Source organism: Lemur catta, chromosome 5 (assembly GCF_020740605.2).
Source record: "Lemur catta isolate mLemCat1 chromosome 5, mLemCat1.pri, whole genome shotgun sequence".
Classification (NCBI taxonomy): domain Eukaryota; kingdom Metazoa; phylum Chordata; class Mammalia; order Primates; family Lemuridae; genus Lemur; species Lemur catta.
The window spans coordinates 84,695,555-84,719,849 of NC_059132.1; the positions used below are offsets into that span (position 1 = coordinate 84,695,555).

At 34.9% G+C, this 24,295-nt stretch overlaps 1 protein-coding gene across 3 annotated transcripts in view; it reads left to right on the top strand.

Annotated features, from left to right (window-relative positions):
* Window positions 1-24,295, top strand: part of INPP4B (inositol polyphosphate-4-phosphatase type II B) — a 325,665-nt gene that overhangs the window by 168,232 nt on the left and 133,138 nt on the right. For all 3 annotated transcript variants that reach the window (XM_045552212.1, XM_045552213.1, XM_045552211.1), the window contains 2 exons: window positions 15,582-15,712; window positions 16,516-16,620. In XM_045552212.1, coding sequence (XP_045408168.1) covers window positions 15,582-15,712; window positions 16,516-16,620 — 236 coding nt within the window. The remainder of the gene's footprint in view (window positions 1-15,581; window positions 15,713-16,515; window positions 16,621-24,295) is intronic.

Genomic DNA, 24,295 nt, shown 5'->3' on the forward strand with positions numbered 1-24,295 from the left:
GCAAACTTTTCTTCTTAATTACCAAGATGATACATTTGCAAGTACAGTCAGTCCTCGACTTCTATGAAGTCAGGGTTTTGAAAATCCTATACTTTCTTTCATGATAAAGGGACTCTCTCACTTCCCGTTTTCACACTGGTTTTGAACTTTTCTATAAGCTGATAACTAAAGAGCATCAAAAATTAAAAAGACTGCTATGGTATCAGTCTTACAAGGTCACAGATAGAGGTTTCCTAAAGTTTGACTATGGATTTAATTGTGAAGGAAAATAGCAGTTAAGGAATAGAATTAAGGGAATGTTAGGGGCGTGTGTGTGTGTATGTGTGTGTGTGTGTGTATACATATAATATGTATTTTTTATATATATATAGGAAAAACTGTCTTAAAGACAAGATATTATTAGTGACTTCATAATGTTTTTTTAAATGCAGTGAGAATGAAATCTCACTCATAACATTCCAGTATATTATTAACTTTCACACATCTCAAGTTGGTGTATACTTGACAGAATAAGTCAGTGTGAGTTTGCAGGGACCATGTGTGTGCATTCTTTGCTTGTTTGTACAAAGCATACATGTAAGTGTAAATAAGGGAAACATTATCCTTTGCAGCCAGTCCTGACATGGAGTGTAAATGCTGGCAGGGACATAGCAGTACAGCAGCTGCTTCCCCGTCACTTGCACGCAGTGTCTGTCCTTGCCTGCAGTTGCCATCTGAAAGCACTCTTGCTATTAGTCTTAGTCTCAAAGTGTGACATTTGGGCTCAACGTGAACTGCTTTTATTGAATTCGAGATTGTACATACACAAAGTCTTAGGGTTGTGATAGACTTTAAATCCTTTGGGGGCTTCCTCCAATTGGCCTAAGCATTAACACCTTCTGAGTTCAAGTTTAGATACATACTAGCTTTTGAATTGCCAGTGAAGTGTTCTCATAACACTACAGTTTTTACATTATGCCTTAGTTCCAAAACATTCACAGGCAGGAAATCTTAGACATCACTCAAGTTATGTTTACTGCTGTGAAGAAAAGCTTATATTGTGCTTAGTAATTTCCTGATTCTTTGCTCCTAGAGCCATAGGTTAGAAATATATAAAATATATGTTGAATTTTTACTATAAAAATAATACATACTCACTATAGAAAATAGTAAAAATAGAGAATATATAAAAAAGCAAAAGTAAAATCACTCTAAAGCCACCACTGAGAAGGAAAATGGTGTCTTCATTGTTTCCATCTCCTCTCGTCTTTGTAGGCATCACTGTGGTGAGCCGAATTTTGCCAGCCTGACCATCACTCCCTGCCTATCATGCTTAATTTTTCCATGTCTGAGTTGTATTCTGAATACATCTGTGATTCTACTGTAGGATGTTAAATAAAAATGTAGGATACTAATCAGTTAAAAATATTTTATCTTAATTTTGATCGATACATTTAAAAAGACTAGAAGGAAGTATACTAACATAATAACAATAGTTGTTTCTGGGTGGTGAATTTAGAATGGTAGTTTGTTTTTCAGCAAGATAAAACTAATATGCTAACCCTTACAAGTAACATAACATACCTAGACTTGCCAGTTAACAGTCCCTTGGTTTCTTCTAGTATAAACAGCTTAGTTTCAACCTAAATATCAAAGTCTATTCAAAATTTAGCTTCCCCTCAGCCTTGGTTTAAAAAAGTTTGGATGACTATTTTTTTAGAAAAATCACTTGTCTTTTGGAATTTTACTTTCCCCCTCCCCTACCCCAAGAAAATATGTAGGTAAATGAGGCAGGCTTACTGTGTCTTCATAGCATCAGGGACAAAGCGATTCTTGGTTCCTGGCAGTATACTTTGGATACCTCTCAGTTTCTACTGGGGATGACTGGTAATCACTGACATGCCATGGACTTTATCTGGCTTTTGGGGGAATATCCTGGCATTGCTATTGGTGTTCCTTTGCCTCTGATCTTGAAGTGCCTACCCGTGGTAGTATCTTGGTCCTCATCATATACGTCTACCAAAACATTGGCATTTTCAGCACTTCCACAAGCCCTCAATAAGATATGTGGAATCTTTCAGATTTCTGATACACCACACAATGACCATGGGGGAGAAAACGCAACATTCTTCTATCTGCCATCTTTCCACCATCAGTTCCACGGCATGGCTTATATACCATGTTGAATAAGGCATCATTGTCAAGGCTGTAGTTCATGTAGTTCTGTATATACTCCTATATGCTTGTTGAAAATTATACCATACTGCACGTATCATTTTGTAACCTCACTTTCTCCTGTATATCGTGAATATTTTCAAGCCTTCACAAATGTTTTCCTAAAGTATAGTTTGTAATAATTACATGATGTTCTGTCATAGAACTGTTCAATAAGAACAATATAAATTGTTTAAATGTATATATATAATAAAGTTATATCATATATAATATAAATAATTTTAATGTAAAAATCTCATAAATGTATATTTTTATACATCTTCAGCATGTTTTAGGTTTAATTACTAGAAGTAAAATTGCAGACAAAGTGCACATGTGTCTTTAGGACTTGGTGTCATATTTTCAGTTTGCCTCCAGAAAATTTGTGTCAGTTTCACTTCCATTAATTACGTAGGCAAAACTACAACTCATTAGTTTTTTAACCTGTATTTTTTGATTCCCTGTGTGGTTGAACATTTACCTATATTTTTGTTACAAATACACATACACACCTATGTGGAAACTGAGATTTGTAGCTAGATGTGGTGGCATGCATCTATAGTCCCAGCTACTCAGGAGGTTGAGGTGGGAGGATTGTCTGATCCCAGGAGTTCGAGGCTGCAGTGAGCTATGATGATGCCACTGCACTCCAGCCTGGGCAACAGAGCAAGGCCCTGTCTCTAAAAGATTAAAAAATTAAAAAAAAAGAAACTGTGAGACATTCATATTTTTCCTTTTGATTTGCAAGATGCTTATATATTTGGTATATATTCAGTATATATTTTATGACACCTATTTTTCAAATATTATTCCTAATTTTTTATCTTAAATTTTATTATTTTTATTGTAAAATTTCATGTATGTCTTTTCCATGGTACTTAGTTTGTCTCTGTTTATTTTACATTTTAAAATTTAGTTATCTGGAATTCATTAGTTAACATGTTATAAAATGAGATGCCCGATTATCCACATTTCTGAAAATTTAGTCAATTTTCATTTCTTTCTCACTTCTTGTGGTACTGCCAAGCCTCCATGACTCCCCACTGTCATCACCATAGTAATTAAGAAAATTAAACAGTGACAGCAACAATAACAAAATTACTTTCAAAGGAACTGATATCTTTGGACTATTCACTCTTTACATTCAGGAATGTGGTCTACTCTAGACTTCTTTTATATATACAAATACACTTTTATAGTTTTCTTCATTTAGTTTTTGTATATTTCTTATAAGATTTAATATATATAATTTTTATTGGTCTTTTTAAAAATAATTTTTATGGGTTTATTAATTCTACTCTTCCTATTGTCTCAATCAAATCAATTATTTCTTCTTTTGTCTTTATTGCCTTCTTTTTTTTTTTTTTTCCCGAACAGACTTCTTGCATGGACTGCATGCTGCTTTTATGTCTATTCTGTCTATTTACATGATGAAACTATTAAAAAACTATGAATTTCTGATGAATAGATCTTATACCACATACATAAATCCAGACATGTATGTTGCCATTTTTAGTATTTTTGAAAGTCTTTAATATCAGTTTTGTTTCATTCTTGACCAAATGTTACTTAGAAAATTTTATTCCTTAAAGATGTGAGAGGACTTGTTTTTGTTTTTTGTTTTTGTCTTCCTTGGTTTAAACTTCCTAAGTATTTTCTAGTTTTATATTTAGATTTTTTGTAATGTACTGTATAATTTTTTCAAATGCTTTATGAACACATGAAAATAAATGGCATTCTATATCTGAGATGTAGAAAGCTGTAATGATTTTTATTAACTTAAAATCATCAGTGTCACTGTTTTACTTGTATTCTCATCCTTCTTTCTCAGTCTCTCTCTTTTTGTTATTTGATCCATCAAGTGTTAAAAGAGCCATATGATAAAATCTCCCAATGACAGATTTGTCACGAAATCCAGTGAACAAGGTTTATTCTTCGTATTTTTGGCCTCGCAGCATTCCGCTGCTGCTAGGACAGTCTTCCATCAGCTGCTGTGGCCGCCCACTCCCCTGATAGTCAGTGGACCTCCCCTGCTGTGCTTTCTGTGTCTCCGTCCTAGGCTCTTCTTTTTCTATCCATCTCTCACAGACTGGTGTTTCTTAATGCTTGGTTCTAAATCTCCTTGCTCTCTCATTGTATTTGTTCTTCTGATCAGTAATCTCTACTCCTTTGGAGTCCATCCTCATTTACATGCAATTGTTTTCTAAATTCTCCAACTCTCACTTTTGTCTTCTGAGCTCCATATATCTCTACCCAATTGCCTGCATCTTGCAGTTACCTCAGACTCAACATGCCTAAAGCTTAACTCATCTCTCCTTTCAAAATCATTCTTCATCAATTAGTTCCTATTTCAGTCAACGATACTACCCTCTGCTCACTCAGCAGTTCAGTGCAGAAATGTAGACCATACCTTTTTGTCTTACTTCACTACATTGACCCACCTTCAACTTCAAGTATCAATTTCTGATCATTCTAATTCCACAATTTCTCCCAGACCCATTTAATTTTTATATCATGGTCCCCCTGCTCTAATTAAACCACCATCATTTCTCTCCTGAGATAGTGCAACAGTTGACTAATGGTTTTTCTGCCTACAATTTTGTTTTTTTCCAAAATTCATGACTCATGTTTCAGGCTCACACAATCTAATTGCAAATATCATAAAATGCAGAAGTGCAGTAGGAGTTTTCTGGAGACAGTATTGTTGTTTAACCTCTTGAGAATTATACTGGAATTACGGGAGGGGAAGAGAGGCAAATAGTTCTGTTTACAAATACTCAGCATACCATCTTCTTTTTGAGAAGTTTCATAAATTTTTCCACAATCATGATACATAGGGATTTGGTATTGAAAAGCAAACTACTTCTTTGATCTAGCATAATTGAGGGATAGGGGAAATGGCACCTGGTTTATTATGGAGTAATTGCAGTGAAAAGAGAGAGTGACATGTAGAGAACAGCTCAGAGATCCTGTTTATATTTAAGGTTTTTGTGTGTTTATGTTTATTTGTGAGTGTGTTTGCTTGTGTTTATAGTGCTTCAAGCTTTACAGTCCTTCAAGCTTGGGTTGAATGCAGACAAGTTATGTAGGTCTTGCCAAACTACCACCGGTAAAATTTTTACAGTTTGTTTTAATGTTGACATATATTTTGTTTATGTGGAGTATTTTCTTCAAATTTTGTACTATTTCAAAGGTTTTCTGTACTCAGTCTACATTGAAATATGTTAGTTACTAGATGAAATGATGGTGCCTGTATAACTTAAGCACAATGACAGCTAAAAATGTGGTATTATATTATGGTATGCACATGTATATGTTTAGATTAGAGATTCTAGTTGCCATATAGTATTGGCTTTATCAAAAAAGTATACATTTCTAAGTCCATAAAAGGTACAAAGTGTTTTAAAGAAGCACCTAGAAATATTTCCGTGAAAATGAACCTTATTATCAATAATTTTTCCCCAGGAAAAAATTAATTTCATTTATATCACATTTTATTTTTCTCTTTTTCTCCTGCTTCCTTCCATTTTTATACACAATTTTTATCATTAAAAACATTAATTTTTATCATTAAGGGATGAGGAGGGGGAGAGAATTTCTAGCATATAATGTTGGGAGTTTAGAGGAAAGAATAAGAATATTTCATATTCTTAAGTTAAAGCCTTTTTAAAATTCCATATAAAACAGATAGATATATTTGTGTGTATTGTGCAAAAGAAAAAGTCTTATAAACAAAATATATTAAAAAATGAACCAAATAGTATAAAATATGGTAGAGTTTGGGAGATACAAACTTTAAAGTTTTATGGGCCACTTCTTCGAAGGAATATACATGCTTTGTCTTGCATATCATAATCTTAAAATATTGAGCATATACTAAACTCATGGTGAGAAAATATTTTGTGTCAATGATAGTCATATGTATCTTGTTCATCTCTAAATATTTCAAATATTCTATATTCTATGTTTTAGAACTATGACAATTGTATCTATATAGATATGTATCTGTATCCTAAATCTATTTTTCAAACATATTAATAGTATATTATTATACATGAAAAAAATGGCCAGTAAGATTTTTTTAAATCCCAGCTTTGAAATCATAGTTGCCACACAAGCGAGTATGTTAGAGAGACATATTCTACACATTTACTTAAATATTTTCCTGTACTATTGAATTGGTTTTCTAAGCAGAAAAGCTATTCCGAGAGACAGAAGATATTTAATTTTCTGGCTTTGTACCTTATCTTAAAGCATTTTATGGTTATTATTTAATATATGGTTCTTTCTTTAAATATTTTGAAATATTTATTTCAAGATGACAGCACTTCAAGAACTCCTTTTAAAAATATTTAAAGTATATGTTAAAAATTCTACAGTCAGGTATATCCAGGTAAATTCTATTTCAAAAACATCCTCCCTATGCAAAAAGATATACAGTAGGATTTTACTGTATAGTGACTTAGCCTACCCATTTAACATGACTCGACATTCTAAGATGTGGTTTTTGTACTTTTTTCAAAATGTACTTATTACCAGACAGAGTTTTCTCTTCCCCTGGCCTATAAGGCAAGCATGATCTTATGTCTAACTAATTTTCCAGCTTCATCTTAGGCCTTGTTTTCTTTGGCATGGCTAAAGCACATGCCTTTTGGGATGTCTGTTGATATTCGAATACTTGGATAAAACAAAGGCACACTGAAAATCTTTACTGACTTTAAAAAACATTGATTAGTGGGAAAAGCAATAGAGAGCCAGCTACTCTGTTTAATCTCACATATATCAAATAAACCTCATAGATGTTTTTGTAGTTTTCTGTCTCTTTCTCTGTTTCTCTTTGTGTTTCTTTCTCTCTCTCGTTTGCTGTCTCTGAGAGTAATCTAGTTTTAAGCATCTGAAAAGATGCATAAAAAATGTAACATCAGGACTCTACTGTTGACTCATACCTGATTAGTGTTATTTTTTCTATTCATTTTTTCTTTATGCAGTGTTGTTGCACAATAAGAATACCATGTGGTACGGTGTTTGTCACGTAAAGTGAATTTGCTCTACCAACTCCTAGTATTGAGGCAGATGCTGTGTGCTGTTAAGTTCATTGTTATGGATTCTTGGTATCACTTAATGAGAGATCTTGCAGAGCACTTAGTATCACACTGGCAGTAGGAATATGCGTTTTATTTTACTTTTGGGGTATTAAAATATCCTCACAGGAAAGAAGAATGCAAAACTCGTTCAGAAGCACACTTCTTTCTATTGTGCCAAAATTGTTTATTTCAAATGGATCGAGTAGGGAAGAGTGTGTTATAATGATAAAAGCACAGAATTGGAATCCTTATAGACCTCAGCTCAGAATCTATATCTACCACATGATACACACTTAAAATTTATAGAAAATTACTTAATCTCTTAATTTCCTGATTTTTTAAAATACTTTTTTGATTATAACATCATCATTTATCTTTCAGGGCTACTGTAGTAATTAAATGAGCAACCATGAGGATTTATTAGCACTAAGATTATAGGGTTTTGGGGGGTGGTGTGTGTGTGGTGCAGCCCTAGGTTTGAAACCTGGCTCCACCAACCCCAGTTAATAGCTCTGTGACACGGCATAATGTACCTAACTGCTCTAATCTTCCATTTCTTCAACTGTAAAAAAGGGACTAAATAATACATATACATGGTTATTGTGAGATTTAAAATGAACTATTGAGGAAAAACATCTGGTGCATAGACATATATACCTTTAATATGTGGAAATCATTCTTAGCATTTATGTAAAGAATCATGTACACAGTAAACACTCAATATATCAGAGCCATTATTATTGTCATTTCTCATCTCAGCTGAGAGCTGGCAGCATCTCAGATACAAATCTGAATCTGTAATTTATTTTAATCTCCTTTGTCTTACTCACTTAGCACACCTCATACGTTTGTTCACTCTCCTGTGCCACAAATTCCCAATGGACAGAAACGCAGGCAAGGCAAAGGCATGTCTTCTGTCCACAGAGCTGGTGGGTTTGGAGCTGAGACATTGCTTTTGGAATTATAGGCAGGCTCCAGATTAGTTAGAGCCTTCTGGGCAGCATAAATGGAAAAACTTGTCAATTGTGTTGTTTGTATTATTCCTAGAATTTAGCACAATACCTAGCATATAACAAGCACTCAATACTGCAATATTTCCCCTAAGAACAACTGAAATTTTGGGCAACATGATTCCATTTAGGAAATGGTAGAAAGTGTGGAGGGAAAAGCGTTGTGGTTGCCTGGGCTTATGATGAGGGTGGTGGTGGAGGAAATGGAAAAATGTACAAAAATATGAGCTTTTTAAAGGAGCTAAATCAACAGGACTTGGTGGTGGTTTACCTTTAGAGGTAAGGTATCAGGAAGACTCAGGCATTCTGGCCTACCTAACTGAATAGATCAGTATAAGTCCTTAGTATAGAAAACAGTGAGTAAGCACCAGTTTTAAAAGAGAAAAGAAAACTTCATTGGCTCTTAGTTGAACTATCTAGGACTGTGTTTTCCAATACCATAGTCACTTAGTACATGTGGCTATCTAAACGTGTTTAAATTTGTTAAAATTAAGTGACATTAAAAATTCAGTTTCTCATTCACCCTGGTTACATTTCAAGTACCAAATAGCTACATGTGCCTAGCAGCTATCATATTAGATAGCACAGATATAGAACATCTCCAAATTCACAGGGAGTTCTCTTGGACAGGGCTGATCTAAAATAAATAGCAGTGGCATTCATAACTTTAAAAAGAAGAGCTATAAGAACATAAAAACCTCCTGTCTTTTGACCCATTAGAATTTAATGTGGAAAATGAAAAGACTGACATCAAACTTTCCACTTTACCCTTACGGACAAGATAGAAGTTTGGTGCTTGTTTTGCTTTGTGTTTTCCCCAAGTTGGTAGTGTCAAGATATATGTTCTACGCTGAGGTTTCTAGTGGCAGAGAGATTGTGTTATGTTTCTAATAGAGCATCCACATAGCATAGCAGTTTAAAGCCTGGGCTCTATTTTGGGCTGAATTATGCCCTCTTGCCTCCGAGTCATATGTCAAAGCCCTAACCCCAGTACTACAGGATGTGACTGTATTTGGAGCTAGGACCTTTAAAGAGATGATTACATTTAAAAGAGGCCTTCAGAGTGGGCCCTCATCCAGTCTGGCTGATGTTCATATAAAACAGGAAATTTGGACACACAGAGAGACAGGGAGGAGACATGGGGATGTACACAGAGGAAAGACAATGTGAGGACGGTGAATAGGTGGTTATCTGCAAGCCAAGGAGAGAGGCCTCAGACAAAACCAAACTTGCTAACACCTTGATCTTAAATTTACAGCCTCCAGAACTCTTTGAAAATAAATTTCTGTTATTTAAGCCACCAACTTCGTCTGTGATATTTTGTTATGGCAGTCTTAGCAAACTTATACAGGCTCCAAAGCCAAAATGCCTGGGCTTAATGCCAGCTCTGCTACTCACTGGGTGGGTGACCATGCATGCATTTCTTAACTTCTCTGCACCTCAGTTTCCTTGTGTATAAAATAAGGATGATCTTAATTGTTCCTACTTCAATGAGTTGCTATGAATAGTGAATGAGTGGATATTTGTAAAGTGCTCAGAACAGTACCTGACATAGAATAAGCACTACATAAATATTTGTTAAATAGATAGAAAATAAATATAAATTTTGTTATGTCAATTGACATTCCAGCAGTTGGTATAGCCAAGACTGTCTGTCTAATGCATACTCCAGGAAAAGATTTGAGCTAATTCTCTTGAACTGGATGGAAGTTATTAATACCTTCAGATGAATCCCTCAGGTAGAGACTCCAATATTGTCCTCCTTATTCAGGGATGCTTTCTTAGGAGAAACTGACTTATTAAGAATGAAAATAAAAAAAGATAAGATTTGCATTCACAAAACCTGGGTACAAGTTTTGATTCTGCCATTTGCTAGCAATGTGGTATTGAATAAGTCACTTCATTTCTTAGTCATATTCTTCTCATTTGTCTAGAGCAATATTGTCCAATAGAACTTTCCATGATGATGAAAATGTTCTATACTGCACTGCCCCATATGATAGCCACATGGTGATTGAGCATTTGAAATGTGCCTAGTGTGACTGAATTTTTTATTTTGTTTAGTGCAGCTCTGGAACAATGATCTCTGAGGACTGTTGTGAAAGTCAAATGAAGAGATATATTCTATGCAAAATTAACCCTGATTATCAAAAGAGAGAGATAAGAATTGACACCTGGAAAGTTTTATGCTGGCCAACAACCAGATAAATATGATATAGAATATCCAATGGGGCCTCCTGAATTCCATCTATCTATGCGACTTAACTGGGCAACATCCTCCCTGTAGGTCCAGGGATAGGAATTTGAAGGGATAATATACACAAATATTTGCAATTTCTGAAAGTGTGGGCATGAATAATAATTTTTTTTTAAAAAGGTGGTGAGAGTGCTAGCACACTCTCAGTTCTTACTGTACCAGCCTTTCAAGTACAGGTCATAATTTTCTTGGCTACTTCGAATGAAAAGGCATGTAGTTAATACATGTGGATTTGGAAGAAATCTTCACACAATGCAGTGTACCCCTGCTTTATACGTAAATGGAGGACTGAGGTTTAAAATATTAAAAAATACTGCCCTTGTTTCATAACTTTAAAACAAACTACCAAAGGTAAGCAAGATGTTATTTAGAAATAAATAAACACCAATTCAATTTTATCAGAAACAGCAAATAGGCTCCTAGTCTTAGACATACTTATTGTTCCTCATTTTTTCTAATGCAGTTACATAAAATTAAATTATGGAATTTGGCTGTTTATCAGATACAAACAGATTCTGTGATTACGACTAAAACCTGTAATAACTGTGTTCCAATTCTTAGTCCTTGCATGTAAGTTGAAGCTTTATTGAGTGTGTAGTATAATAAGCACTTATTTTAACTTCAAGTGAAAATCAGAGTGAATGACCACTCAGAATATCCATTTGTTTTTCAGTGAAATAGTGGCTCGTGGATTGCAACATTAACTACATTGTCATTTATAAAAATAAATTTTAAAAAAGATAGGCTTGCGATTTATGAATGCGTTTTATAACCCAGGTATGGGTTAAAGCGCAGGCATTTTGAATTGTGACCTGAAAATACTGTGAAACTTGACATCCAGTTGAACTTTGCTCAGTTTTATGGTGTCACCCAACCACTTTATGAAATTGAAGCCACCCACTAGTCATTTACGGGGTCTATTCTTCACTGACAATTTAGTATTTAATTTTTCCCCTAGTGGATAAATTTTTTATGACTTCTTTTAAGTTTGATTTAAGCTCTAATTTTGCTTAATGAATAAAAGCAGCTTGGCTGTTAAACTTTCCACCCGTGCACACCACGTGTAGTTTTACTGTGTGATAACTACCAAGAGGCTCTATTTAAATTGTGTAGCTATTTTTATTCTATAAAATGGTATTACAGAGCTCATTTTGGGAAAATAGTTCTATTTACTTAAATTATAACAATCTCAAATAACATTTTATATCTTTCTTATTGAGCCATATCCTTTGGTATATAAATTTTTATCAGGCTATTTGGTCTGACTATATTTTTATAAATGAATTAACTATTATTCTCATGTACTCTTTATTACAATAATTACTTTTCATAATTTCAGAAATGTGTGAATTTATATACCCAGATTTTTAAGGTTTATTATTCTGGGTTCTCACTTCTAATAAAATAAGTGCTTACATGTAGAGCTTTGGTCTCAGAACTAAGAAGATTTCTTGAGTGTGTCCCTTAGACAAGTTGAACATCTTTACAGTCATTTTTCTTTTGAAAAAGTCAGAAGAGTATTTGTAAGATGGGGTGGGAGGAATTAAAGGCCACGAAAGAGCCTAAACTGTATTTCAGATGTTTCCTTCCTTCCCCCTCTCACTACCACCTCCCCTCTTCTACCCCTGGCTTCTTATGCACCAAGCAGAGAGAAATCTTCACAATGGGATTCCTCCATAGTTTGTGTATTAGTCAGGGTTCCACAGAAAAACAGAATGTGTGTGTGTGTGTGTGTGTGTGTGTGTGTGTGTGTATATGTATACATATGTGTGGGTATATGTGTGTATATATATATTTTATGATTTATTATAGGGAATTGGCTCATGTGATTTTTTGGAAGCTGACATATCCCACGATCTGTAAGATGAGCTGGCAAGCTGGAGACCCAGTGGAGCCAGTGGTGTAGTTCTTGTCCAAAGACCAGCAGGTTTGAGACCCAGGAAGAGCCAATGTTTCAGTCTGAGTCCAAAGGCAGGAAAAAGCCAAAATCTCAGTTCAAAAGCAGTCAAGTAGGAGAATTCTCTCTTCCTTGGAGAAGGGTTAGCCTTTTTGTTCCACTCAGGCTTCCACCGGATTGAATGAGGCCCACCCCAATTAGAGAGGCAACCTGCTTAACTTAGCTCACCAATGCAAATGTTAGTCTTGTTCAAAAACACCCTCACTTTGCAAACATCCAAAATAATGTTTGACCAAATATCTGGCCACCCTGTGGCCCAGCTGAGTTGACCTATAAAATTAACCGTTACAGTATTAAATGCCCTATGAAGATAAACTTCATAGGGATATAGTCCCCTTCTATGGTTTGTGTTTCAAACATGTTATGTGATTAGTAGGCTGTTCCCCTACATTGTGCAAAGTTCAGAGGATCATAATAACCTCTGGGAACTTGGCAATTGTATGGCAAAGACAAAGCATGTGTTTTGAAACATTTAAAGAAAGTAAGAAAAAACAAGTCGTATAGATAAAAAGTACTTCATAAGGTTATTTCCGGAGATCTGTATGAATATTTCATTAAGATCAAGAATGTCATACTTTGCATTTGGAATGCCAAGATCTATAGAGTACTAGATATTTCTCAATTAGGCCCTAGCAATTATCTGTCTCCTTTGGAGATTTATTTTATATGATTTGTCTTTTATTTTTTTTTTGTAGGTAGCAAAGGGAAATGGGACAGATGGTAATATGTGACAAAAAGTGTGTAATGTGTTAAGAGGCCTAACCTTATTAATATTTCAGTAGTCAGTCATTTCTTCCTAACTTACCATGTCTACCTGTGAACTCTTGGAGAATTGGGAGGAGTTGGAGACAAGCTAAAAGATTTGTTTTAGAGACAGAATTGTAGTGAGAATAAAGCAGTGAATTTATGAGATTGTATGTGTTTAGCAGAAGGGTAGGCTTTGCAGGAAGAATTATTTTGTTGTTGCAAAGTAGTGATTGAAAGAGTTTTTGAAACAGAAGCTATTGTTACTGGGAGTAAAATAAGAATGTTTATAAATGGGGAAGGAGTATTTTAAAAACCATTTTTCTCTGAAATAAATAAAAATGCATTTAGGCAGGTAATAACCTCCTTTGCCATTCACTGCAAAGGCTTAGTAAAGATATGTAACTATTTAAATATAACACTAATGCCAGATTGCTGTTTATGTCAGTGAGGCAACATGCAGAGACTGGACCACAGGGGAGGGTGGAGGCAACTTCCGTATACTTTGTGTCTGGCTGTTCACTGAAGGCCGCCTAGGTGGGGACGGGAAACCACCCTTACCTTTTCACAGGGCTCCAAGCCTCTCTGGGTTTGATCTTCTCTATCTTCTTCTTTCTCAGCTTCACAGCTTTCCTCCGTGGGGTCCCCTGATGTCTTTGTTGTCTTTCTCTGTGATCCACACCTAAGCTGCAACTCCTCTCTGCTTTCCTCAGTCCAATATTCTACCTTCTAGCCAGGACGGTCCAATAAGCAATGTCTCTAATCGGCCAACTTTCTGACCACATTTTGCCAAACTTCTCTAAGGCAAGGAGCTGTACACCACCCCAGTGTCCCACAGCATAGTCAGGGGCTTCACTGTCACCCTTCCTCCCTTCCCTTATCATCCCTCTTTTAATTATTGTTTCTGATAAAGATTTAGAGACAATATAAATTGTAAACCCATGGTGCACCCATTAGTATTAAACAGGAATACTTAGCTAATATTTTCATCATAACTGTATAAGAAAATCCTGAGACTTTACATATTAAGTTGACCTATCATACTTGTTGTCTAACTCAGATTTGACCTAACAGCTCAGGTTCTTCTAGACTTGGCTAGATCAAGCTTTTGAAATTGTTTACTTCAGTGGTCGTTGGGTTTTTTCTCCAAATTTGAATATCCTGCCGTTTGAGTGCAGAGAATTCAACTCCCCAATTCTTCAGCCTTCTCTCTTTCTCCCCTTTGGTCATTAACTCCTTTTACTCTCATTGTCTACTGCTTAATTACTTTTTCTCTCATGAATGTTGTGTCACGAAAGCTAATTTTTGGAAAAATTAATAATAAGATTAGTGTTCACAAAAATTTTAAAGACATCAGATATAGCAATACTATGTTGCATTCCTATTGAAGCAAAACAAAGGCAGCTGCAAACATTTGAAAACAAGTCACATTTTCGCACACCATTCATTATTCTTGCATTTAATAAAATGTTAAAGATTCTACATCTTCTGGATTTATTAGCTTGGTATTTAGCATGTTTCACTGCCAAAATAGCAAAGAAGGTTCATTATTACTGGTTAAATTAGCCTCATGAAAATGTTGTTGGTAAAAGGTTACAGAAATGAATAAGAGATCTAACCAAGCAGCATATTGGACCATTTATCACTATAATTTTAAAAAGGCATTCTGATGATTTAAATTAACTTGGCTAAAGGGTAGAGATTTGGGTAAAAGTTAATAATTAAAACCTAAATGGCATGATAAGCTCTTCCTTTTGATAAAGAGGGGACAGCACTTATGCATATAGTATTTACTTAAATTGTCCTCATGGGAGGAGAAACTGCAGCCAATAAAACCATATCTGACAATATCCTTTATTTAGTATTTAGGCTTTAGGTTGTTTTTTTTTTTAATTACAGCTATAATGCATATAAATTGAGTTACCTGAGTATCTCTTGTTTCCATCAGACATAGTCAGCCCTTCTCACATTTTTTGATTTTGGATAGTTGAAGCCTAGAACTTAGCCATATTTTTCTTGAGATTTTAGTATTTGCTTTTTAACTGAATGTCCTCTCTGGATATTAAGGATAAGTCTGCCATCTTTGTGCAAATTTTATCAGGAAATTTAACTTTTTTTTTTTTTTGCCCATTGACATAATGGTTTTTGGTTGTGTGGTATAAATACTCATATTTTTCCTTTGTATTAATGATATTTTTTTCATTTTAACCTAATAACCTCATAAAGCTTTCCTGAGAAGGACAGTGAAACTTTTTTTTCTTAACTTGGCAACCTTGATTAAGGATTCTGTGTCTATGGATTTAAGGTAAAAATAGTTTCTTCTCTTTTCTTAACAGAAACCAGGAGCTAAAAGAACTTGGTGAACTTTCTCCACACTGGGACAATCTACGAAAAAATGTCCTGACTCACTGTGATCAAATGGTCAACATGTACCAAGATATTCTGACAGAACTTAGTAAGGAAACAGGTGAGAAAAGCAACTTTACTCACTCAAACTGAATTGCATTTCATGCATGTGGTGTGAAAATGATAAACATTATTTTATGGCGATAGGGAAGCCAAAGTTCAAAAATAATTTTTAAAAACCCTATTTCTCACTCTAGTATCTTGAAACAAGGGAAAAAACTGTCCTCTTCTAGCACATGGTATTATTGTAAGAATAACGGATATAAATTTTTTAAAAAATTGAATTTTATTAGTCCACTCATCAATACATGAGTGGATTAATAAAATGTGGTATATGTATACCATAGAGTTCTATTCAGCCACAAAAAACAATGGTGATCTAGCACCTCTTGTATTATCCTAGACAAAGCTGGAACCCATTCTACTAAGTGAAGTACCACAAGAATGGAGAAACAAGCACCACATGTACTCACCATCAAGTTGGTTTTAACTGATTAACACTTAAGTGTACATATAGTAGTAACATTCATTAGGTGTCAGGCAGATGGGAGAGGGAAGGAGGGGATGGGTATATTTACACCTAATGGGTGTGGTGCCCACCGTCTGGGGGATGGACACACTTGAAGCTCTGACTCGGGTGGGACAAGGGCAATATACGTAACCTAAACATTTGTACCCCCATAATATGCTGAAATAAAAAAGATAAAAAAAATTGAGTTTCTGAGAGGAAAAGAAGGTCATATAAACACACGATATGTTTTTCTTTCTGAAATTTTTGTAACTCTTTTGTCAAATATATCCTTCAACACACACAATTTGTGTATTTACTAATAATGTTCAATCTTTTTTTTTTTTTTGATCTAGGGTCCTCTTTCAAATCCAGCAGCAGCAAAGGAGAAAAAACATTAGAATTTGTTCCAATAAATCTACATCTGCAAAGAATGCATGTACACAGCCCTCACTTGAAAGGTATCATTATATATTATTCTTTTATAAATGGCAAATTATGTTAGAGTGAGTACTTCTTTAGGAAGCTTGACTATCGGGAGAATTCAAAACTTTAACTATTATATAAAGATGTAGATGAAACAATTGAAGCTGGTAATGACCCTAAATACTAAAAGAGAGACGATGATGTTTTTGTTGCTGTATTTTTGGGCAATTTTTTATGAAGGTAGTGCCTGGATTGATTTAGAAATGAAAATGCAAAATAAATATCAGCTCCCTTAAGTAATATTGATGGCTAATAGTTAACAATTATGCTACTGTTTGAAATAGAAAAAAGTAGAGGTAAAAAACCTGGTTCATTTTTTACCTATCTTAAGAAACCAAAGCGCAAGGTAGACTGATACATTGTTTCTCTGACTTACTGGTGACTGTCAACAGAAATACCCCCTTTGCTAGGTGATGTAGTAAGATTTGTTAGGTAGAAGGTGGTAGAGTATTTTGATATACTCAGTTGTGAGAAACATTTGTCAAGGAAAAATGTATACGTTTTTATAAACATACCTCAATAAGGTCCCCACTGACCAATATGGTGTCATATTGATTACCATTCTACATAATCCCTTGCCATTTCTCAACAAAATATGTTTTTAAACACTCTTGTCAATTCCCCTTTTGTTTAATTTATTGCTATAGCAATTTTCATGCATATCTTGCATAACCATATGACCTGGTTTACCAGCAGAAGTCCCCGATTGTGCCTGTTGTCTCAGCATCATGGTTAATGGTGCCTCCCACTCCCTTCTCAGAAGTCTCCCTGTTTGAATGACAAATGCTGTGATCATTCTCCTAGGACCCATCTTCCAGAGGACTGAGGGTTACTGTACAGCATCAGATCCTTTATGTTAAGTACATTAACATACATATAAACATATGTACCCAGAGATATGTAAAGACTCATTCTGACACCCTGTTTTGTAGCCATTGTCACAACATAGTAGCTACAGGGTTAGAAAACTTGAAATGCAAGGACTCTTGTACACTGTTGATGGAAATGTAAATTGGTACAGGCACTCTGGAAAAAAGCACGGAGGTTCGTCAAAAAATTTAAAATAGAAGTACCATATGATCCAACATTCCGACTTCTGAGTATGTGTCTAAAATTATTAAAATCAGGATTTCGAAGAGGTGTTTGCGCTTCCACATTCATTGCAGCATTATTACCAGTATCCAAGACCTAGAAGCAACCTAAATGTCCATTAATGGATGAATGGATAAAGAAATTGTGCTATGTATAAAGAATGGAATATTATTCACCCTTATAAAGAAGAAAATCCTGCCGTTTGAGACAACATAAATGAACCTAGAGGACATTATGCTAAGAAAAATGAGCCAGACACAGAAGGACATGTACTACAGGGTACTAGTCAAACTCATGGAGGCAGAGAGTATAATGGTGGTTGCTAAGAGTTTTAGGAAGGAGGAAAAAGGGAGGTGTTAGTTAAAGGGTACAAAGTTTCAGTTGTGCAAGGTGAGTAAGTCCTAGGGGTCTACTGGACAGTATAGTACCTATAGTTAACAATACTGTAATGCATACTTAAAATTTCCTGACAGGGTAAATCTTTTATTGTGTTCTTATCACACCTACATAAATAATGATAATACATAAACAGGGTGAGAAGAAACTTTTGGAGCTGATGGATAGGTGTATGCCATAGACTGTGGTAATGATTTCAGAAGTATATATTTATCTCCAAACTCGTCAAGTTGTATATATATGCAACTTTTTGTAGGTTAATTATACCTCAATAAAGTGGTTTAAAAAGAATTAAAATGAAATCTCTATTCTGCTTTAAACTGTCTGAAATTTTATAATCAGAAAAATTAAACTGTATTATTTTCTAGTTTGTGCATACCAATCATATATACACAACCAGCTGATGTGCAAGTTTAAGGGTGATTATAATTATTTCATGTATAATTTCATTGCATTTGAATACCCTTATCAAATACCTGAAATTTTAATTTAGGTCGTATTCACCACAAATTATGCCAAATGAAAGAACTGAAAAAAAATTGAGCTGGATTGGCCAACGCATTTAGAAACTGCTATGGTCTGAATGAGTTCCCCAAAATTCATGTATGGAAACTTAATACCCAGTGTAACAGGCTGAGCGCGATGGCTCACGCCTATAATCCTAGCACTCTGGGAGGCCAAGGCTGGTGGATCCTTTGAGCTCAAGGGTTCAAGACCGGCCTGAGAAAGAGTGAGACCCCCATCTCTACTAAAAATAGAAAGAAATTAGCTGGACAACTAAAAATATATAGAAAAAATTAGCCGAGCATGGTGGCACATGCCTGTAGTCTCAGCTACTCGGGAGGCTGAGGCAGGAGGATCGCTTGAGCCCAGGAGTTTGAGGTTGCTGTGAGCTAGGCTGATGCCACGGCACTCTAGCTTGGGCAACAGAGTGAGACTCTGTCTCAAAAATATAAATAAAATACCCAGTGTAACAGTGTTGGGAGGTGCGGCCTAATGGGCCTAATGAGAAGTATTCAGGCAATGAGAGCTCTATCCTTTTGAATGGATTAATGCTATTATAAAAAGGGCTTTCAGGAGTGAGTTTGTCCTCTTTTGCTCTTCTGCCATGTGAGGACACAAGACTCGTCCGTCCTCTCTTGCCCTTTTAACTTCTGCCATATGAGGATGCAGCACGAAGGCTCTCATCTGATACCAGTGCCTTGATCGTGGACGTCCCAGCCTCCAGAACTGGGAGGCAATAAATTTCTGTTTTTTGTAAATGACCCAGTCTGTAGTATCCTGTTAATGCATCATAAAACATGTTAAGACAGTGGCTCGCTCTTGATTACTGAGTGTCTGTCAATAGTTTGAATATAACAATATGTAATGATTTTAAAAATCATCAAAATTGAAGTGTCAACAAGTAATAAAAGAAGCTAAAATACTTAAGAGCTCTCTGACAATCAACATTTTTTTTCTAATAAATAGCCAAAATAAAAAGACTTTTATGATGTAGTGAAAACTATATATTTTTGAGGGTAACAGACCTGGCTTTGATTTGCAGCTCTACCACTTTTTATGTATGCCTTACATCTGTTATTTAATCTTTGTAAAGCAATTTTTTCTCATTCCTGATTAAGTAAATTAGAGTAGTAGAACACTTAGAATGCTACAATAATAGTAGTTTTAGTATACATATGGCATTTGCCATCACTGGAACAAAATGAATCTTTCAGCTTTATTAGGGCTGATACAATTGGAGAAAAATGATCAAGTTAAGAGCCTGTTAAGAGACAATTAAGTCTTAAACTAAGGAAATAGCCACCCACGTATATAGTAAGGATGATTTGGGGAGGCATTTTGGAGAAATCATCACGTGCAAGTACTTAACGACTGGGGGAATAAGGCAGTGAGGGAAAAGCATAATTTGGGTTATAGCCAGGGGTTATCAAACCAGTGTCAACAAACCAAGCAGACTGTTTGGGGCCAGATTGATATGAATTTATATTTAATTATGCATTAAAATATTTGGTGGTTTATTAAAATACTTCCACCAAAGAGAAATTATTATCTAAGTGGAACTTCATGCTTCTTTCTTAAAAATGAAAGAACTTTCTACAGTATACTGTTTTCCAAGTTTCTATATGAAAAAATAGACTAGAATAAGCTATGATGAAGACAATGTATTTAGTTTCCGATTCTCTGATTTGAAAGAAAAAAACTGGCAACTAAAAGAAATTTAGAAAAGCAAACAAAAGGAGTTTCTTTTATTTGTTTTTGGTTTTTTCTAACTCGTTTCGTTTGGAATATGTATCAGTTTCCTGGGGCTGCCATAACAAAATACTGCAAACTAGATTCTTTAAATAATCCAAATTATTGTCTCACAGTTTTGGAGGCTAGAAATGTGAAATCAAAATGTCATTAGAGTTATGCACCCTCTGAAACCTACAGGGGAATCTTGCTTTGCCTCCTGGTTTCTGGCAATCCTTGGCTTTCTTTGGCTTGCTGATGCATCACACCACTCCTCCATCTTCCTATGGTGTTCTCCTGTGTGTTTTCAGTTGTCTTCCCTCTGTGTGCCACTGTTTCTGTGTCCAAATGTCCCCTTTAAGGACACCAGTCATAGTAACTTGATCACATTATTTCCAAATAAGGTCACATTCTGAGGTATCTTTCTTGGGGGTACACAAATAAACCCACAACAAGATCTAGAAAGAAATTTCTTATTTGTAATGAAAAAATACCAAGCAATACAGAGACAAGAAAGATTTTAATATTACAGATCTAGGGGACAAACCCATCAACTAGAGGATTTTTGACAAAGCAGTTAGCAGAAAGACTGGTTCTTCTCATTGAAGACCTAGGAAGAAAATATAGGAAAGGACTAAATATCCTAACTGCCAAGTTAATGGGAAGGGTATTGAATTGTAGTGCATACTGATATTTTTCCAGAGCTGTTCATGTATATCATACATAAATGATCTATATGACATCATGATATGTGTGTATATCATATATCGCACATAGCATGTTAAATTATCAAGCTTATGTTTCTAAAAATATTTGTGTAAGTTTAAAAGTTATTTAAAACTGGAGCTCGATAAATTAGGTGCTATATAGATTAGATCAACTACGTGTTATAGTAGAGATTGAAAATGCCACTGAAATTTTGGGGCCCTACCCCTGACTGCTTCAACTTTGACCAAGTTATATGACCTCTCTTGATTTCAATTTTCTTATTTGCAAAATAAAAAGGTTAAAAGTTGTGATGGGTGGTAATGAACCAAATGTTTTATTTGCTTATATAAATTATAGTTAACAGATTTTAAATTGCTGTTAAATTTAATTACGATTTATGCTTACGGATTTGAATATTTAGCTGAATTACAGAGAACATTTTGCGAGGTAATGGTGCAGATAAGATTGGCCAAACCTTAGTGTTTCACTGGTGAGTTATTTGGATAAACTACTTTTTTTTTTCTTCATTTTTACCATTAGTAAATTGTGTCTACACACATGTGATTAATAAGCCTGCTACATTTGGAGAGGAAGCTTTGCAAACAATAGCAGGCAAATTCACCAAATGCAAGGCTAACGTCTAGCTCTTGAAACAAGTAACTGAGCAGAACTAATGTTGTCATGTCTCATACTGACAGATGAAATAACCTCCAGTTAACTTCAGGTATCCCCAGACTCATTAAGTTAATTTTTCTCCCTTATTCATTACTTAAATTAAATGCAACAAAAAGAATACCACAATAGAGATCTTAGCAGTGACAACAATAATAAATACAAAACTCCACAAATTAAAATAAAAGGTTTTACTCTGATATAATTCAATAAAATTTTATTTTCATAGATCAGTTGTGAATATTATAAAATATAAATTATTATAACATTATATTCTGGGGTTTTTTTTGTTTTGTTTTGTTTTGTTTTTATTTCAGCTCATCATGGGGGTACATAAGTTCAGGCTATATACATTGTCCATGTCCCGCCCATCCCCCTGAGTCAGAGCCTCAAGCGTGTCCATTCTCCAGAGATATTCTGTTTTAATTATTTTATATGTTGTAAATATACTATAGCAAACTATTACATTTTGTCTTAAAATTTAATGAATTCAAACTAAAGCAATTGGTTTTTTCAGAGACTAGACATAGTTTATGGACCTGTCATAATTTATAAAACTAAAATTCTCCTTTATGTAACTATGCATTATCAATGCATGGTTGACTTTAAACAGGAATGCTTTGTATATATGAGCTATATGGCCATGATTTTACTTTGGGAGCCTAGTCCCCTTAGACACAGCTGATTGAATGGTCACAGTGCCTGACACATAGCATGTGCTCCAGAGAAACAGAGAGGTGGGTGAACAATTGACCCAAGCTGTATCAATTGAGTTTCACTTGTGGGTTCAGTTGGGGGATTCAGAGACAATCTCCGCTCATGAATTTAACTCTAATTATGTTCTAGGAAACAACAACTTGTCATCTTTTCCATGGGGAAGAAAAATCAGACATACAATGACGCAGGCCACAAGAAAAGAGAAAAGATAGAGATAGCCTCTGATGGTGTTTCAGCTCCTGACTTGAGCCCACAGGGAGCAGGCCTGCCCTTAGCTCGTCTGAGTGAAACACACCTGCCAAGCACAACCCCTATTGATAATTTCCTTTGTTTTACAAGTATCTCAGGTAGGGTTCTGTTAAGTTGCTATGCAAAGAACCTTAGCTAAGGCTTGTTTAAAAACAAAACAAAACTATTCTGTACAATAAAGTTGCAGTTGGAGTCAGGCACGACATTGGCCAGAGTTTACCCTGTAACTGTGGCTGAGTTAGGAGCCTCTGGTCCTTCCTCTAATCACCACACTGAGGGCAGGAGCCAACACGAGGAGGGATTATAGAGTTCCCTGACTTCTGTATCGCAAGAGTTTGGGATATCGCCTCATCAATGAAGCATAATTGCCTTTAGTTATGTTTAATGATGAAGCCAAATTGTTTGGATTATTTTGAAATAGATTTCCCTTAAAAATCCCTAAAGCCTTGTGATTCCTGTCAAAGGCATTTTGCATGCCCTTTTAGAATCAGGGATGATGTTTAAATTGTTCCTTGACAGGAGATTAGTGGGCATACATTTTTGTCATCAGCATTTTTATAGTTATAGGAATTTTAAAGAGATCTTCTGGGGGGGAAATAGAGTTATTATCTCATTTCTATTATTAAGTGGCTTTTAAAAGGCTGGAAGGCAGCCCTATTATTAGATCTCAAACCAACCTGGTCTCTTTGGCTTGATGAGACTCAACAACTTAAATTCCACTTCCCTATTACATTGAATACTCTGCCATTTTCACAAAGCCAAAGGCAATTTTGAAGATACTATAAAATGTCAAAGAAACAAGACACACATATTTTTAAGAAAGAAAAAAAACCTTAATTTTTTTGCTTAAATTGCCTGTAAAAAATTCCCTTTTAGATTTTTATAATTGTCTCTTGATACCAAAGATCTGAAGGCTTTTGTTATACACATCTAAGGGCTATTTAAATCATGAACACACATCATTAAAAAACAGGGTAAAATAAAGGGATTTTAAAAATAATAATACAAATTTTACTGATCAGATTGTTACTTTAGAATTTTAATTTTGTTTTCTTATTGATTCTTTTTTTTTTTTTGTATATTCTCTCTTGGAGGAAAAGAATCAATTCTAGTGAATTCTAAATTTAAAGGAGTACAACTGCCCTAGCTAAGAATGAACAATGGTGTTTTAAATGTATACCATTCTTCATCAAATGAAGAAGCCTGGGAAAAAACCACATAGTACATGTAGATTAATCTGCTGTTTTCATAGTAATTGCAAGTGAAATTCAAAGCTGAAGGGGCCAGAGGAATTAAACATATCTGTTCTAACATTTAGATATTTGTGACTGATAATTATAAAATGACAATTGTAAAACATTAAGAAGATTCCCTAAGATAACAAATTTGTAATTTTCATGGAAAGTGTTTGTATTGTAAAAATTTGAGTGATCAGTTTTAAGTGTGACAGAAACTATCTCAGTTAAGGCTAAAGATTACACAACTGTATACAATGTGTTCTTATTTGCGACCACATGACAAACTGAACATACCTGTAGCTGAAGAGCAAAGCTGTTTCTTTTGGCTTAAATTCATGTCAATTCT